The sequence below is a fragment of the Diabrotica virgifera genome, chromosome 1 (genome assembly GCF_917563875.1).
Source record: "Diabrotica virgifera virgifera chromosome 1, PGI_DIABVI_V3a".
Taxonomy (NCBI): Eukaryota; Metazoa; Arthropoda; class Insecta; order Coleoptera; family Chrysomelidae; genus Diabrotica; species Diabrotica virgifera.
In genome coordinates this window covers 79,100,038-79,119,905 of record NC_065443.1, presented here as the reverse complement: position 1 = coordinate 79,119,905, position 19,868 = coordinate 79,100,038, and the positions used below count along the sequence as shown (strand labels likewise).

The 19,868-nt window shown below is 35.6% G+C and overlaps 1 protein-coding gene across 1 annotated transcript; it reads right to left on the bottom strand.

The window, feature by feature from the left end:
* Nucleotides 1-3,865: 3,865 nt before the first annotated feature.
* On the bottom strand, nt 3,866-19,171 carry LOC126891067 (uncharacterized). Its single transcript, XM_050660248.1, has 5 exons — nt 19,166-19,171; nt 18,252-18,459; nt 12,508-12,608; nt 9,752-10,214; nt 3,866-4,889 (listed from the first exon to the last, which is right to left on the bottom strand). Exons 1-5 carry the CDS (start codon nt 19,169-19,171, stop codon nt 3,919-3,921), a joined length of 1,749 nt encoding a protein of 582 aa, XP_050516205.1. The 3' UTR covers nt 3,866-3,918.
* Nucleotides 19,172-19,868: the final 697 nt, after the last annotated feature.

The following is a 19,868-nucleotide window of genomic DNA, read 5'->3' as shown; positions in this document are numbered from 1 at the left end:
GATGCGGACAACAATTTCCCTGAGACAAGCTCAATTTCCAGAACACCGTCACGATCCTCGACTACTAGTATCGACAGCCAGCCGACATGTTCCAGTACATACTTCAGTACAGCACTTGAAAAGGGTGCGCCAATGTACTCTTACAAGAAAGACAAATAATTCTAGCGGAAACGAAGATTTTGATAATTCCGATCAAGATCCTCAGTTTGATCCAGATAACGGATTTGGTTTCAAGCACAACAAGCTGGCTAGGTTATTTCCTAAAAACATTTTTTCTGATGAAGACGACGAATATGAACAACTGTTAACATTACCCCAAGCAACAAATTCTCTACCTTTTAGACGCAGCAATAGTAAACAGCTATATTTTATATAAGGAGACTCTGAAAAAAAAAACTCAAGTGCTAAGCCTATGACTGCATAACAGTTCCGCAGTGAACTAGCTGATAATTTTATTAGCACTTTTACTTTCAGAAAAAAATCTGGACCACCATTAAACTCAACTTTGAATGCTGGTTCACACTTATCCACCAAAGGAACTTATAGGCGCTGTGCCCTTTGTGCTTCATCTAAAAAGAAACAAACGCGCAGCAATTTGATTTGTCAAGTTTGTAACGTTGCTCTATGAAAAGACTGTTTTGCACCCTACCATAGTAGAAAGAAAGTTCTTAGATAATAAATTTAAAATATTACTGTATTTAGTTTTTTTACATTTTCAAAATAAAGTATTTTTTTTATAAATGTTTGTAATTGTTTTTACTGGTCGTTATATATATACCATTGCCCACTAAGTATTAGTTGTTTGTCAAAATGCACACTGGTAGCTATATCTACCACCCTTTCCAGCCCTTCTGGCACAGAAAAAAATTTTTTAAACATTTTTTGTCTTATTAACGATGCATAATGAACTACTTTTACTATTCAAAAGTATAGTTTTACAAAAACAATAGTTCTGCCCGTTAAAGGGTTAAACTCTCATGCAAACATCAGACTGCTATTTACCACCAACATAATTTCTGGAGTTTGACATGTTCTACGTGTCGGACTTACTAAAATGCCCAACATATTTGTCGGACAAACATTTTTTCATATATTATATAAAGTTTGCTGTTGAATAAACTGAAAACAACCTGCTAGTTTTCAATAGCTTCTCATAAACTTCTCCGGATGACACGTTCCACAATTAAAACTTCCCCTGTTCCAGTGTTCCCATAGATCAAAGTTTGTCCGATTAGACACCGTTAAGCTATTAACAAATTTTCAGCTTGCTATTAATAAACTTCTTTTTGGTAAGCGGGATCCAGGCCTATTACTCTTTCGATAGTTGTATTTAAATTTTTTATCATTTGTTTAAAAATTGTTATAAAAACGGCGATCATATCGCCGTTGATACTGTTTGATACAGTTACACACCAAGCATCAGGAAAAAAACAGTTTTAGACCACGGCCTAAAACCCTAGAAGACAAAGCAGGGACCTACCTACTACGATAGGTTGTCTTTTAAGTTTTGCATATAGCCATAGAAACAAACAATATATAGACTTAAATTACTTTATTGCTTTTCAAAATATGTCCCACCAAGATCTAAACACTTTTGCATACGTTCGAACCAATTGGTAAGACAATTATTCCAGTCTTCAGCTGACACCTGCAAAATCGCTGTTTTAAAGGTGTCGTTGGCTTCTTCTGGCGACTGGAATCGCCGCCCACGCATTGAATTCTTGATCTTTGGGAACGTGAAGAAGTCGTTGAGACTTAGGTTGGGGCTATACTGTGGATGGTTGAACAATTCGATGATTTGAAGCTCCAAAAACTCTATTGTCTTTTGGGCAGTGTGAGCGCTCGCATTGTCATGATGTAGGATAATTCGCCGTTGTGTGTTGGTTTGTTGGAGTTTCGCGATACTTTCTGGTAATCAAACGGTTATATACCAATCAGAAGTAACGGTTCTTCGATCTTCTAAAGCAATTGTTGCCACATGGCCAGATTTTGACATAAAAGTTGCGACCATTTTCTTTGACACACTTCGAGAGCGGATCACTTTTGTTAGTTTTTCCTCATCGTGAAAGACCCACACAGCGGATTGTCGTTTATTTTCCGGTTGGTAGGAGTAAATCCAAGATTCATCGTCACTAACAATACCATAAACGTTTTTTGAGCTTCCTTTGTTGAACCGTTCCAATGTTTTTCGACACCAATTAACGCGAACCGCTTTTTGCTCTTCTGTAAGCAAATGACGGATCCAACGGCAAACCAACTTCCTAATACCCAGTTTTTCATGTAGGATCTTTTGGATCGAGGACTTTGAAATGCCCAAAGATGCCTCTATCTCCCGGTTTGTTACATGGCGGCCGTCCTTAATTAGCTGACGAACCGCATCAATGTTTTGCTGTGTGACTGATGTTTTGGCTGGACCTGGCCTGGATTCGTCAATGAGACTGGAGCCACCACGTTGAAATTCGCAATACCAGCGGAAACTAGTTGACTGGTGTGATGCTTCATTCCCAAACACAGAAACCATTTCAGCGTGACATTGCTGTTGGGATAATCCTCCCCGAAAATTATAAAAAATTATTGCTCGAAAATGTTCTCCTAAGATCTCGCTAAGATCCATTTTTCGACCGACTTATTAATTTCAAAAATTCACTGTATCTACACGACTTGTATTGCAATGAAACTCTCGATTTATGTCAACAAAAGATTGAGGTTACGTTTGTGTCGAAAGGTTTTATTGGTGGCGCCCTCTAAGAGGCTATATGAAAAACTAAAAAGTACAAGTCATCGCTATCAATTTTTAAAATGTTGCCAGATATTTAATTTCATAAATGGTGCGCACATTATTGAAAAATACATAACATCAGTAATACAATGAATAACCACTATACCCTAGAAAAACCAAGAAAAGCACTTAAAAAATCGAAAAATTACTGGGAATAGACCATAACCTCAGCGACCTTTCTTTTGGTTTACTAATTTCGTATAAACTTCTTTTTTTAAAGATTTTTTTCATAACCTTTGAGATGGCGTATTTTGTCTTTTTGTTAAGGTAAAAACTACGCAGATCATTAAACCATTTATAAGGCGAAAACGGTAGGTACTTAAATATGCACCAATTATTTGTAATTAAACAGTTAAAAATTTATATACTTTTTTAAAAACCTGAAATTTTGAGACCTTACAAAGTGTTTGAGACAAAAAAACACTTCTAAGCTTCTAAGTATGGACAACTTTGAAAATTACCTTTTTTTCTCAAATGGGATAAACAAATAGAATTGTGATACCCACGAGGTGAGACACCTTTTCTATTGACTTCCCCTAAATATCTAAGTTAAAAAATAGCGCCCAATAATTTTTTGATTTTTAAATGCTGCTTTATTGGGGTATTATCTGTGTTATTTAAATAAGTATTTTGTTATTTTGATAGTAAAAAATTGGCTATGACTAGAATGGAACCCTTATCCACATTAAATATTGTAAAATAATTATTCCGGCCTACCGCATCTTATTTAAATATGTCTTTGAAAAAAACTCAATTGCTTTTTGACGAAGGGTCTTTCTTTAAATTCAGTTCAGTTCAAATAACCAAGATTTTCAGATTGAATTATTACTATTTGATTAAACTGAACGATTAAACTTGATATTCAGCAGATGAAAGGCTGTGCCATTTATGTAAGAACCTTTCAAAAACACAATTCTGGTGTGGATTAAAATACTAATTTAAAAAAAAAATCAATAAATGTAGTGAACACTAAGGCGACCTATATTAGAAAACTTAGTTATAGTTATAATAATTATTTTATTCTAATTATTTGTATAAAACGCGATTTCTACTTTACTAAACATTCACAAAATAGTCACAGTTTGTGGATTATTTTTACTATCCAAATTAGCAAATTCTTATCTTTATAGCAAAACGTTTTATTTGAACACAGTTTGCATAAATGGTCGTTTCCTAGCATAAATAGGTTTATAGGAATGCTGATAAACAGTGGCTAATCTCCAGTGTTCAGGATAATCCTCTCTCTTCTTCTTCTGGAAAGAAAAAGGTGGTGCTAAGCTATCTATAACATAATTCTTGACCATATAGGGATCTTTAGGTCTAGCAACTTTGAGATTGTAGATAGGTCTACTTACGATTTTGTTGGGAACGCCAGCTTTAAACGCCGTCTTATATTCGCTTTTTGGTCGTTTTTCTGTCAGAGATACATTTTTCATTTCACAAGCCACACAGAATTTATTATGAATTTTGTTGCATTTTTTAGGTCTTTTTTCGAGTATTTCATCTAAATTTGGGGTACTACGGTGAAGATTCAGATTGTTTTTGGACGTGTTTGAATTATTATCGGCTTCAAGTAGATTGTACGCGCTTTTGGCTCTCGATTTGGCACTTAAGCTTGATAGTTTAGAATCTATAGAGCACTTGTCGACTTCAATCGCACTTTTCGCACGTTTTTTGCCGTCAGACTTTTCAGAATCACTGTGAATACTTCTCGGTGGGGTACGTTTAGATCTATGAAAGAAATATTCTTTTTCTTCGTTTCCTTTATTGCTGTGTTCAAAAAGGGTGCCGCAATGTAAACCGTCGCATTTGACGTCAACATCTTCTTCTTTAGGAGTATGAACAAGACTAAAAACAGCAGGAGCTGCTGAACCGTTTGAACCGTCAATATGTTTAGGTCTATCGGGCTCGTCTTTAGGATCCTCTGGAGTCAGATCCCAGCATATTGCCAAGTCCATGGGCGTGACTTTAGATTGCCGAATAAATCGCCATTTTCTGTCAAAGCTGCAAATGGTTTCATCTTTTGGAGATCCTGATGTTTTTGGACGATATACTTTGAGTTTGGTGCACCTCGTTGGTCCGTAACCTGGATAACCCTTCCAACCAACGCCTGCAAAATAGATATAACTTTTCAGCATTGATATGAACATTTTGTTAATCCAATATTTCATGATGGAAAGATCATTACTCGCAATGAATATCAAATGGTGTAGGAAACAGAGGTTAAACCTCGCAAAATGGACACAAGTCCGGTTTTATTTTTTTTTTCTAGTATATTAAGGGGTGCTTATTATGAGACTAACTTTTTCTTAAAAAATTTCGCCCCGGAACCCCCCTTTTCATCCATTTAAAGGGGGTAATTTGTGGTTTTTGCGAAACGTAGCCCTTCCTGTCCGTTTTGCAAAAAATTTACTTAATAGTAAAATGAAGAGGACTATATTTCCTACTATTTATTTCCCGACAGCATATGTCTACCACCCACCGTTTAGCGGGGTTGGCGCCCCGGCCCCAAAGTTGATAAATTTTTAATAAAGATGTTTTAAAAAAAATTATTTTTCCCTAACTGTAGTGAAAATTAAGAAGAAACCCTGCGGCAATTAATCACAAATAAGTGGCTGATTTTTTGGTATAGATTTCATTTAAGGGCAATTGTAATTTTTTTAATTACACTGTGTTACATTTTAAAAGAACCCCTTTTTATACCATCTGAACCACCTATGCTAGAGTAAAAAAAACTTTCAGCGATTATCCATGTACTAGTGTTATTTACAAATTTGTATAATGCACGTCCATATTTTCCCCGGAAAAACTCCAAAAAAAAATAAGACTTAATAAATAAAATAATCAAAAATTGATTTTGGGCCACCACTGTGGCTTTAGGGTGCAGAGAAAATAAAATATGCATAGGTCATAATGTGTAGCAGATAGTGTGTTCTTTTATTTTCCATAAGTAAGTTATCCATAAAATGAATAGGTGACGAAAAAAAAACAAAAACTGAAGCCCGCCAAAGCATTTCTGAGGTTACGGCGCCACTGTGCCGTAACGGTCGCTTATACGAAAAAAATTCATAGGACCTTATTTGAAGAGAAAATAGTGGTCTTTAATTCTGTATAAGTTTTATTTAAAAAGAAATGCATAGGTAATGACAAAATCGTCAAAACATGCTCTCCAAGGGATAGGAGTAGTTTCTGCAGTTTATTTTCAAGGATGGGGGTAGTTTCCGCAGGGATGTTGCAATAATCATATATATTTATGAAAAACCCTATTGATGGAGCATATGTCCATATGGGTCAAAAAGCAAAAAAAATTTCCCCCCCCCCCCCTTCATTTATTTTTTTTTTGCTACAGGGGTTTTGCATTAAGAAATCGCTTTTGGTGTCCATGCATGAGTAATAAGAACGTGCATAAAATAATATACGAAGCATTTTAATAAAGGGCATGGTGTGTGAATGATTCCAAGAAAATCACTTTCTTTATTAATTCTCCTTTTTTTTGGGTGGTTCCGGAAAAAAATGGAGGTGCATTATAGAAATTTGTAAATAACACCAGTACATGGATAATCGCTGAAAGTTTTTTTACTCTAGCATATGCGGTTCAGATGGTATATAGGTAAAGGTGTTTTTTAAAATGTAACACCCTGTAATTAAAAAATGGGCATTTACCCTTAACTGAAACCTATACTGCCGTGCTTAGCAAAAACGCCGTATCTGCAGAGACATCACATTCGAGTAAAATCGATTTTAGTTTAAGAATTCGTATACATTTACACAGGATACGGCATAAGACGCGGCGTGTTTAATGTGTTTTGGCTTAACTTACGTCATTTTTAGTAAGCAAATAAGATAGATATGTACATTTGAGTTAGAAAAAAGTAAAAATTTCATTTTTTTCAGATTTTTGCAGATACGGCGTTTTTGCTAAGCACGGCAGTATACCAAAAAATCAGCCACTTATTTGTGATTAATCTTCCCAGGGCTTCTTTTTAATTTTCATTACAGTTAGGGAAAAATATTTTTTTAAATATCTTTTTTAAAAACTTGTCAACTTTAGGGCGCCACCCCCGCTAAAGGGTGGGTGATAGACATATGCTGTTGGGAAATAAATAGTAGTAAATATAGTCCTCTTCATTTTACTATTAAATATAGGAATAATGTTCATTGGGGCTACGCTTCAACTGATAAAAATGGAGATCTTGTGGAATCGTGGGCTGAACAAAACAACCTGGCACTGCTGCATGACCCAAAACTGCCATATTCATTCCAAAGCAAAATATGGAAGAAAGGTTACAACCCTGATTTCACCTTCATCAGCATGTCTTTAGAGGACCGTTGCGTCAGAAAGATATATAAACCTATACCAAAGACACAACATAGGCCCGTGGGAATATCCGTATATAGCGCTATAAAAGCTCCCAAAATCCCTTTCAAACGAAGGTTTAATTTCAAAAAGGCGAACTGGGAAAAATACACTGATGAATTGGAAACACAAGTGAAAAATATAGTCCCTATCCCCAAAAACTATGATGCGTTCATCAAACTTGTAAAACGAACCTCATGTAAACACATACCCAGAGGATGTCAACAACATTACATATCTAGTCTGAACGATGAAGCAAAAGACATTATGACAAAGTACACCGAAGAATATAGTAAAGACCCATTTAGCGAAGTTACGGCAGAGATAGGGGAGAGACTGCAGCAAATACTAAGCGCCTCCAGACAAGAACGGTGGAGCGAGACTTTAAGTAAAATGGATATGACGCACAGTAGTAAGCAGGCTTGGAATATGATCAAAAAACTTAATGGTGATCCCACAAAGGTGAAAGAGCCATGTGCAATAACGCCAAATCAGATAGCCCACCAACTGCTTCTGAATGGCAAAACAAACAATCGTTGCAAAACGCCTAACATTATAAGAACTCAAGACCAGGAAACAACTCTCTTGCGAAACCCATTTACCATCGAAGAGCTTAAAAATGGTATTGACTGTATGAAAAATGGAAAATCCCCTGGGGTGGACGAAATCCTAATAGAGCAGATAAAACACTTCGTACAAAAAGCGAGGCAATGGGTGCTCGATCTATTTAACATCTGTCGCTCTACCTACCAGATTCCACAAATGTGCGTAAATCAAAAGTAGTAGCCCTTCTGAAACCTGGTAAAGACCCTGAACTACCGAGTAGCTACCGTCCGATATCTCTTCTATGTCATTTATATAAATTGTATGAACGCCTCATTTTGAACCGCATCCAGGAAACATTAGATGCAAAACTAATCCCACAACAAGCAGGCTTCAGACCAGGTAAATCATGCACAGGCCAAGTGCTGAACCTAACAGAGCACATAGAAGAGGGATTTGAGCAGAGGGAGATAGTGGGAGTAGCCTTGATAGACCTCACAGCGGCCTACGATACGATAAACCACAGAACCTTGCTAACTAAGATCTATAACACTGTGCTTGACTATGACCTGGTAAATATCACTAGATCACTGTTGTGTAATAGACGCTTCTACGTTGTGCTAAATGGAAAGAAGAGCAGATGGACAACCCAAAAAAATGGCCTACCTCAAGGAAGCGTTCTGGCGCCGTCCCTATTTAACATCTACACCAATGACCAACCAAGGCACCCTCGGACTAAGAGTTTTGTGTACGCTGACGACCTTGGTATCGTCGTAAAGGGGAAAACACTCACACAAGTAGAGTCGACAATGGAAGAGGCTTTAAACATGATGTCAACTTACTACAAACAAAACTCATTAAAGCCAAACCCTACTAAATCCCAAGTATGTGCATTCCACCTCAACAACCATCTGGCGCATGTAAAACTGAATGTTTCTTGGGAGGTACAACGCTTGGAACATACTGATAGGCCCAAATATCTTGGAGTGATACTAGACCGGTCACTAACGTATAAATTCCACTGTCAGAGCACAAGACAAAAGGTTTCTACGAGAAACAACCTTCTCCGGAAACTTGTAGGGAGCAAGTGGGGTGCAAACCCCCAGGTCTTAAAGTCAACAGCTGAGGCCTTATGTTTCTCAACAGGGGAATATTCTTGTCCCGTCTGGGGTAGATCTAGACACGCCCAACAAGTCACCACGGCGTTAAATGAAACATGTAGAATAATTACCGGTTGTATGAAGCCTACCCCTCTACCATTACTGTACCGGGCAGCTGGATTCACATCACCAGACGACCGTAGATGCGCCTCACAATATGTGGAGAAGTTCAGGCAAACTTTCGATGAAAGGCACCAATTATACGGGTTTGACGAACCGCCAGGAATCAGCCGACTTAAATCAAGGAAAAGGTTTATGAGAAATGTCAGCGTCGAACCACCCGAACTGTTCCCCCTACATCCAGAACGACCTAATGGAATGAACCTGGACTGGAGAAACTGGCGGACACTCAACCGAATACGCACAGGTGTTGCCCCTGTAAAACAGAACCTTATTAAATGGGGCATCAAGACAGATAACGACGCACTTTGTGAATGTGGGGAAATACAGAGCGTGGAGCATCTGAGAGTATGCAGACTTTGCCCATCACAGTGCACCCTCGATGATTTATGGCTCGCAAATACAAACGGTGTAGACGTAGCCCGATATTGTGCAGAAAAACTGTAGTCGGATCCAGACACGAAAAAGTAAAGTAAAGTATTAAATAATTTTTTTGCAAAACGTACAGGAAGGGCTACGTTTCGCAAAAACCACAAATTACCCCCTTTAAAGAGATGAAAAGGGGGGTTCCGGGGCGAAATTTTTTAAGAAAAAGTTAGTCTTATAATAAGCACCTCTTATACCAGAAAAAAACCGGACTTGTATCTATTTTGCGAGGTTCAACCTGTGTTTCCTACACTAAAATATCAAATTTAAAAAAAAAAGAAAGAAAATATAGTAAAGCGAAGATCCCATGTATAGCACAACACCAAAAGAATTGCTAAGTATTTTAGACAACATTCGTCTATTTACCTGTAGCAAAATGTTCCTTTCCTTCATAATCCTTTCCCTGCCTATGCAGTAGCATTTTCCTGTAAATAGCATCGGTGAGAGTATCTGGCAGCGGATTATGCTCCAGGTTTTCCTTATGAAGTTTTTTCGCCAGGTTGAAATTTGATATTGCAGCAATTATGGGAGACAGTATCCTTTCCTTTTTAGGCAAGGGACTACTGTAAGATGGATGCGTTTGTACCATTTGTTTGTGAGTAGCATAGAATTCTTCAACTTCTTTATTAACGTCTTGTTTTACTTCTGGTAATTTAGAAAAATCATCTCGTATTCTTGGAAAACCGTTTAACAAGGGTTGTTCTGTAGGAAAGCGGTTTTTGGATAATTTTTCATAAGTAGGGTGTTGGTGTTCTTTATCTGTGAGATCTCCTGGTACGTAGGGTACGGCTTCAGCAATTTGTTCAACGGCATTTTCTTTGTTTTCATCCTACAAATAAGTATAAACCAGATATAGGTACACTAAATCAATTTATAATTCTTGAAAAAAACATATGTTTTTGTACACACCGATGACAAATGAATGAATGGGAAAAGAAAAGTATTTTTGAAGTGTGTAAAAATATTTTATTTCCTAGCTGAGAGGTTTGGGCTTACAGAGCCATTTTCATGATCATTCTGTCAGCGGCCTCTACTCCAGATGGTGGGTGCTTGCACCGTACCATGCTCAAATTATTTAACGAGTTTTTGTGAAGTCCTGAATATAAATTTTTCAACCATCATCCAAGTTCTTTTAACTTTGGAAGAAGAAATTATTTAAGGAATTTTTCAATTAAATTTTTTTATAAAAAAAGGGTCCTCTTTAGTAGTGGTACTTTATAGCTTTTGACCATAGCTCTGAAGATGGCTATGTAAGCCGAAAGCGCTTAGCTAGGATGTATAATATTGTTACACACTTCAAAAATACTTTTCTTTTCCCAATAATTAGTTTATAAGTCTACGAATCCTGGTATCATTCTCATGTGTGTACGTATGTATGGTTATGGTAGGGGAGCCCAAGCGGGTATTTTTGCAGTTACTCGAGCGCGTCAGATTATTACATGGGGAGAAATCTTGTACCCTGAAAATGTACCTCTACCATATATTGACTCTTAATGCAGGGGAGTTCGTTAAGGGGGGGGCTGAAAAAAAAAATCTATCCTTAGAAAAACTCGAAATCGCCAGATTAAGATAAGGTAAGTTAAGTGCAGTGGAACCCCGATAAGTCGGCCCCCGATAACCCGGACCGATTTTCTCAGATAAACATTTTGATTTACAGTACATATTTTGTATTTTGATAATGACATCCGTTCTGGGCGTCGAAATGTTAATAAAATTATTTTTTCAATTTAATTGTGGCTTATTTCCCATCAAAATAGTTAATTATCAGATAAATATTTCAACAATAAAAATGTATGTATGTAATAAAATATTTGAGAGATAATGTGTATTTGTGTAATTTGAACTATACGATAGTAAAAATGACTCATGGCACAAGCCGGCAGAAACAACAAGCACCTGTCTGTAGTATTCCTTTATTTTTTATTTCAAACTGTGTTAGCATTGTTTAAGAAAGACTATTTAAAAAATTCTTTTTTAATCAATGGTCTTAGTTTTCACTGTACTTAATACATAATAACAAAACATCGTTCCGATTGTGACTGTATGAATACAGTATTGTATTGTTCGCTTCCGTTTGCTTATGTTTGTGTTTGCGTGTTTTTAGTAATTTAGATGTGTAGGTACTGTGCATATTTATATTTATGTCATGTTATTTCAATTCTAACGTAGTTTATCTGTAAGTATACCGTATTTTATTCATTTTTACCATATTCTCCTGCTAACCCGGATTTTCGATAACCCGGATCGGCCGCGGTCCCGATTAATCTGAGTTATCGAGGTTCCACTGTACATGCAAAACAGTGTATATTTCAAAAATCTGACGATTTGAGCGGGGCGTAAGGAAATATTGAGTCCCAAAGTTTCACAAGAAAAAAGCGAATATTTGGCGAAATGAATGACAGATCGAAAAACTAAAAAATAAGTAGGTACTCAATATTTTTCAAAAATCTATTGAATTATACCAAACACGACTTCTCACGGAGAGAATATTAGATCGAAAACTGAAAAATACACTTATTCAATATTTTTGAAAAATCTATCGAATGGCACCAAACACGACCCCCCATGGGTTACTTTATAATGTTAAATGGGAGCCCCATTTTCCATTTTTTATTGCAGATTTGGATTCCTTACGAAAAAATAAGTAACTTTTATTCGAGACATTGTTTCGAATTATGGATAGATGGCGCTATAATCTAAGAAAACTATTGTTGGAAATGGAAAATTAATTTAAAAATGGACCAGTCCCCCCTTAAGTGGAAAACTTTACTTAACTTTTTTTGGTTTTAGGACCTACTCTTCACAACCCAATAGGTCCCCAAAGCGCTCGAGTGATTGCACATTTAGCATACTTTACTCCCCTACTTTTGTAACACGTTTTTTGTCAATATTAGTGCCATTTTTGACATCAATATTCTTTATTACTCGTTCTAAATTAAAATTGATAGATTATGTAGAGGCCTAAATAAGGTTTCGATTTTGCCGGCGCTGGGGATCGATCCCCGCGTTCTGCGTGATAGTTAGATACTCTACCCCCTAAGGTATCCAGCACCTCACAAAAATTAACCTAATAAAAATTGACTTATTACTAATAAAAATGACAGAAAAGCTTATAGTGTTACCTTATCCCCAATTTCAAAAAGTGGACTTTGTGTATCTGTTGGCTTGTGTATATTTTTATCTTGTTCTTGTTCCTTGTTTAATAAACCATTTATCTGAAAAGCTGGAAATACAAATTATATTTTATATACTATTTCGTTTTATATAGGTATTTTAGTCTATTATAGGTACATGGAAAATGTCACAGCAGAAAATTTAGACAGATAAATTAAACATACATTCACGAATAAATTTAAAAAATAATAAACCGAAGACAAGAACAAAAAAAATATTTTGCAAGCATAGTTAATAGTCAAGCAAGATAATAGTCAATGAAAAAATGTAAAACTGAAAGACCAACTAAAAAAAATAAAAAACCAATTACGTAAATAAACTATTCGTCACAATGTAAGATACTGTTTTGAGTTGTATTCTATATATAGCGATACGCTTTAATTACTATTTTTGCTAATTTTAATTTTGTTCTCAAAACGAAATAATATGGGTCATATTTTATAAAGTCACCGTTAATATACAAACCAGACGCTAAGAAAGACATGGTTTTACGAAACGAATGCATCCCCTGACCATATGTTTTTGGAGTGTCAGTTGAACAAACTGAAGTCCCCATAAATTAATTACCATATCAGACCATTATGTCAACAACTCACTTTGGGACATGCATTCCTTTTTAAAACTGCAGAAGTGTGTCTGTTTTTATGTGTCAGATCGGAGTGATTTATTGTCCTCTCCGGGCCAGATTGTAGAAAGGCATAACATCAATATAATAGATTGTGGCTTTTCTTAACAGTCTATTCACAGCGTGCAACCGAGGCACTACTCGCTAACGACCGACCCTTTTCCGAGATCTAACTAAGCAACACCTTTTTGTTACCAAAATAAATAAATGTTTTACTGTTCGTTGTTAACTCTTTTTTATTATTTTTTAATTAATTCCGTCAACTCACACCTACCGGAATATATATAAGAGGAAATGTACGGAACAAGATATGAAAAACTAAATAAAAATTAGCAGTAAAAAAACCAACAATAGAAGGTGTTGTATATTCACCAAGAACAAATATTAAAAGTGTGTATGAAGAGAAAAGAAAAAATTCAACCGTATGAGACTATGTAAGTTGGTTTTATACACATCAACTTAGAACACATCAGAAAGCTGAAGGCTGAATGAAGAAACCTAGCATAGAATCAATAGAAAATTAAAAAATACAATTTAGGGATAAATATTCCTATACATATCACTCTTTAAACAAGAAGACAAAAACGTTTTGGCTATAATGATAAACATTTAGAGACAAAATTTACTCAACTAGGTATACTTTATTTCAATTACCTGAACAGAGTAGGTAAACAAAACATAACAGGTACAACGGAATTGATCCTTAATTAGGCGAAACATGCTAACCAGCGAGGAGGTCTCTTGTTGCAAAAATAGCTGGAACCCAAGGAAATCATACAAAATCTGTGGTGGATAAACTTCTGTATCTCGGTGAGCATTATCATGATGGTCTTTTATTCCATACATCGTGTCTGTTTTCAAAAATTCTTGCAATCAATTTTATTTTACATTTTTATTGACATTTATAGGTTGTTCGCAACAAGTGTTTTTACGATATAGAGTTATTAGTTTCACAACTAAACTCCCAACTTAGCCGACCAATGATTTTTAATTGGAAAATGACTTCTAACTAGGAAAAGGTGAAAGGTAGAATTCCAGAGGTAATTCAAATTCATAGTCAGAAACTTAGACTTTTTACAAGGAAAAATGAAGATCAGCCTATGTAAATGGGAGAGAAAGGTTTTAAGAAAGATCTACGGAGCTGTTCATGAGCAGGGTTTGTAGCGTATAAGAAGTAATAGGGAAATTCCAATGAAAGATTATAAAGAGAGTTCAAGACCGATCCACTTTTAGGCAGATAGTTGGTCATGCCCGAATCCGCCAAGGGTTGTAGCGCCGTGGAAGTAAGTGAGTAAGGAGTAATTATCACAATTGTACATAAATGAAGACCACCTCAAAAATTTACTGAAAAACCACTTTATCCCAAGGAAGGCAGCTGGTTCGTGCCTATTACTGCTCGATGGACACGGATCACACTCTAACCAGTGCCGGATTTACCACTAGGCCGACTAGGCCGCGACCTAGGGCCGCAAGCAAAAGGGGGCCGCAGCGTTTTGTAAAAAAAAAGTTTTTTGGTAAAAAAATTGAATTTTTATTTTCTAAAATTAATTAAGAATTACCGCTACTATAAATCGAGTACAATTGTACATTACTTTTTATATATAATAAACAATACAATCTAATTAAAATTACCAACGTTCATATCAAAAATAAATATTAAAGCTTGCTAGGGTATAGGAGGCTACAGGATATATAGAGATACAGGGTATAGTATTGCAGGTGGATTGTGGAAAGTTCTAGGAATGTGATTAATTGATGTAACCCACACTAGCACACGGCAGTGCGGGTTACGGTTCATACGGTAAACAATTTTTCAAATTAGAGAATGCTATTCTACTAAACATGTGGTACGATATTTTACAATGTCTTGAGAAGAGTAGCAAAACATTGCAAAATACTGCTACAGACTTGAATGTGACTTGCAACATATACAAATCTCTAAAGGAGTACGTATTTAATCTGAGGGGCTATAACTTTGATTCCTATGAAAAAAAATTCAAAGGAAACCTATGATCTTGAAATAAAAAGACGCCCGAAAAGAAAAGCTCTCCATGGCGAAGACAAAGAAAATGAATCCACTGAACCCCATTTTAATGGCAAAGAAGACATAAACATTAATATATTCAATGTTGTAATTAACAGGCTTTATTCAGAATTGAATGAAAGGTCCGAAGTTTCTTTCAGTCTAAATGAAGAATTTAACTTATAGTCAATTTCCAATGAAAAAATCAGGGGAAAAGCTTCTATTTTGGCTAAAAAGTATCGAATCGACATAGATGCTGACTTTGGAGAAGAGTGTGTACAGTTCAAAGGCTTTGTTAAAGGTATATTTGATGAAGAAAGAGAACCTCATGATAACAAGATTACCAAGCCTCCGAAGAATACACTTTTGGAGTATCTGAAACTCATTCGTGGAAAACAAGTTAACAACATTATTTTCGAATATGGACACGGTTTTGGGCATTCTACTATGCATGATAACATCTAATGCATGTGGAGAAGGATCATTCAGCGTGTTGAAAAGAATTAAAAACTACTTGAGGAACTCAACTTCAGGTGAAGATTCTAGATTGTCTATACTACAATCACAATAAAGATGCACTAGAAATAAACAAACCAAAACACGTTGAATGTTACGAGGAGCACTCCAGAATCATGATTTACAATGTATATACATTGTAAATCCCAAATAATGATTGACAAAGTTTATACATTGTAAATCATGATTCGGGAGTGCTCCTCGTAACATTCAACCTGTTTTGGTTTGTTTATTTCTAGTGCATCTTTATTTTGATTTTATTGTAGTTTGGCTAGTTTTGTTTCAATTGCAGAGCTTTTTCAAGCTTTAGACTTTAACGATTTGATTAGAGATTTTCTAGCCAAAAAAGCTAGAAAAGTTAATGTTTGTAGTTTAGATATGAGATTTATCATAAGTATGGAGTGGAGTGAGTGTCAATGTTAATTACTAATCCAACTTTATCCAAATTAAGAACATGCCATTGACGTTTTTCAGTATAAGAGAATAATGTGAGAATTGAACGATCTACAAGTTTATTACATTTGTTGTATTCTTAATATTTTTATTTTTCAGTACCGTGTACAGAAATTACTATTACAGTTCATATTATTTTGCATGTTCTTTTACTTATAATGTCTTTTCAATTCGGCTTTTTTTAGTCTTTTGTTATCACCTGTACTTACCGCCCCCTCCCCCCCCCCCTAAATGAAACAAAAATATTTAATTTTAACAATTAACTGCAATACTAATTTATAATAAGTAATTTTACAAATAACTGCTGTTTGCTAACTTTTTGAATTATATATTTTCTATAAATAAAATTGATGTTAGAGCTGTTCTGGGAGTTTTTTAAATTTAATTACATAATCGTGAAGTTATCGGGGGCCGCTCGGGGTAATATGACCTAGGGCCGCAAGTACCCTAAATCCGGCACTGACTCTAACTTGCCGAACATATTAGAGATAACGCTGGAAAATTATGTCCACTTTATTTGCTTTCCCAGCCACACAACACATTACTAACAGCCTCTCAACCGATCGTTTTTCAAACCATTGAAGGCCTACTACTGAAATGCAGCTGTCGAATGGAGAAATGCAAATCCTGGAAAGAAGATAGAACGCAGGAACTTTGACCATTTACTACAAGAAAGTCTCTCAAGCTGCAACAATGTCTAGGGGTTCGGCAGGCTTTCGGGCCTGCGGGGTGTTCCTGTTTGCGCTCTCCTCTATTCCTGATGACGCCTACCTACGAGTAGCCCCGGAATCCAACTCTATGGACAAGAACGACGCAAGTGATGGCTTAGTCTTAGATCTTCAAACTAACACATCTGGTTCACTCTCACTTCATACTCCAAAGAAGAAGCCTACCGAACTACATTCTCATAAACCACAGAAGCGACTCATACCAAACTCCTACAGATTATGTCGCCAATATCAAAATGTGATGCTCCTGTCTGCGTAGTGAAAAACAAACAGCATGTTAACTCTTGACAACACCTGAAAATATAGAAGCTAAGAAGGTCAAACGAGCAATCAAAACTGCTCAGCAGGAGAAAACATTCAAGCATCGAAAAGCAGCGATAAAGAAGATCTTACTAGAAGAAGAATTACTATCATCATCTGGGGGCGAGTGGGACGACACATCCTCCGATGATGAAATCGTAGATGAGGAAGATTTCCCCGAATGTGTAGAGCGAGTGTTAACGTCAACGACTACGTATCTATTTGTTGAGTTTCTAGGAAAGAACAAACCATTATATTATGTAGGCATAGTCCTAGCAGTTCGTCTTTCCATTAGGAAAAGATATCGGCATTGTCAGAGTGGAACAAATTAAAAAAATCATGCCTAATGTTCTTTCTGGACGCTTTAATTTTGTTGTTAAATTCTCTGACACTAATTTCCCTAATTGCATTGCTGGTTGCAAAGGTAATCGCTCTGAGTTTTTATTTTTGGATTAGATGTAATTCCTCATAAGCCATATCCCCAACACCTAGTGTGTCACATTACCCCCCTGTCGGACACAGGACGCAAAATTTTACTTTTTTATATTATAGTAGATAGTTCTTATTGTAAGATTTAGATGTAATTTACGCTGTGTGTATTTGATAGTCGTGGATACCATAAACACCAATGGTATCCCCAACATTTACCTTATTAGTATTTTTCATGCAAAACACAACGACATCTGGAAACCAACGAAATGAAGATCTTAAGAAGGATGGCTGGAAAAGGACTACACAACAGGGTATAAGAAGTGAGGAAATTAGACGCATATATGGAGTAGACAATATAAATACCTGGGTAAAGAACAGAAAAGAAGAGTGGAATCAACACATAAGCAGGATGTCTGAATCACGGATAGTAAGAATAGCCAAAGACAAGTCACCGATAGGCAGAAGAAGTATAGGAGGCCCAAGGAAAATATGGAATGACAATTTAGGGACAGAATGAAAGGCACCGTTGAAGAAAAATAGGCAGTACTATATAATAGAAAAAGAAGAAGACTATTTTTCATTAAAATTATATCATTATATTAATTTTTATCTTACCTGTTTTCTTGTCGACCTTCTTTGGTAGTCGCCAAGTTCCTACAAAATTTCCCCAAGGGTTATTATTAGTCTTATGTATCTCTGGCAATAAATGACCCCTATCGTTAGCAATAATTTTTGTTTTTCCACTTCTTCTTCGAGGTTTGTCAACATTTAATTTAGGCACCTCCCAATTCTTTAGTACTTTGGGTTTAAAAGTCGGTTCATACTAAACATAAAAAAGTAACATTATTAAAATATCAAATACAAATGTGAGAACCATTTTGCCCTAAACTGTCCAGTTGAATAGAAAAAGAGTATAAAGATAATGAGTATAAAGATAAATGAAATTAATGAATGTATATAGTGTAAAAGCTTGTTTTAGAAGTGTACAACTGTATTAAAATCACAATAAAGATGCACTAGAATTAAACAAACCAAGACCCGTTGAATGTTACCAGGAGCACTCCCTAATCATGATTTACCTACATATAATCATGATTTGGGATTTACAATGTATAGGTATATATTGTAAATCATGATTCGGTAGTGCTCCACGAACATTCAACGTGTCTTGGTTTCATTCAAAAGTGTCTAGGTATTTAAACCAAGTCTTACATTGAGACAATATAAGTTTTCCTTACAATTTACTTTGTAATTACTAATAAAAGAGTTTTCTGTCATGAATCGAAACAAGTTGCTTACTTAAATTTATAAATTGTACTTTTTGAAAACTACCCACTCTCAATTTTAAAATCTAAGGTGAAACAGTAAATAGGCTCTTTGGTAGGTTTGTGGCTTTATTTTGAAAAAAAAAACAGTTAAAACACTAAGATGTTACAAAAAGAAAAGTTTGAGAAAAGACTAAAAATGTTGTCTATAATAGGGTATATATTTTAGAAAATGCATGATATATGTCTATTCGATTTATTTACTTGCATTGTAAAATTTGGATAATATTATGTAGGTACTATAGGTACATATTTTTGGGGTGCATTTTTTGTGAAATAACCATCATCACGGGATGGAAATTTAGAGGTAAGACATCGAATCAAGATGAAACATTAGTTGAGGACAAATAGATGACGATGCGCGTAGCACTTCTTGAAACGCAGAAGGTCTTCAAACAGACAAAAAAGTAGCCCTGGATGGCAGCGAAATGCTGTGAAATTGAACAAGTACATTAAAAACACAACTTATACAACGTACATTAGAAAATGTACACGGAACAAGGAAATAACAAGCATAAAAAACAAAAAAAAAACGGATATTGATAAATAGCAAAAATGAGACACTTGTATCACTCAAGAAGAGTGATACGGTTTGGAGTTGAGTCTTTTGACAGATTTGTTCAATACCATCTAGAGGACTGGGAAAATACCTTCAGATTGGCTGAAATCAATTTTTGTCGCCTTACTCAAAAAAGCTAATGCACCTAAATGATTATCACATGACAAGCTTGATATTTCGCGTCTTAAAAATGTTCTTCAGAGTTATCGCAGACATCATCATTGCACTGAGTGCGGCAGATTCGTGCAAATATTATAAGAATTATTGTGCATTTAATGGTAGAAGCATATAATTTGGACAACATATACTACACATATAAAGGTTCAAATTTAGCCAAAATAGCGACTA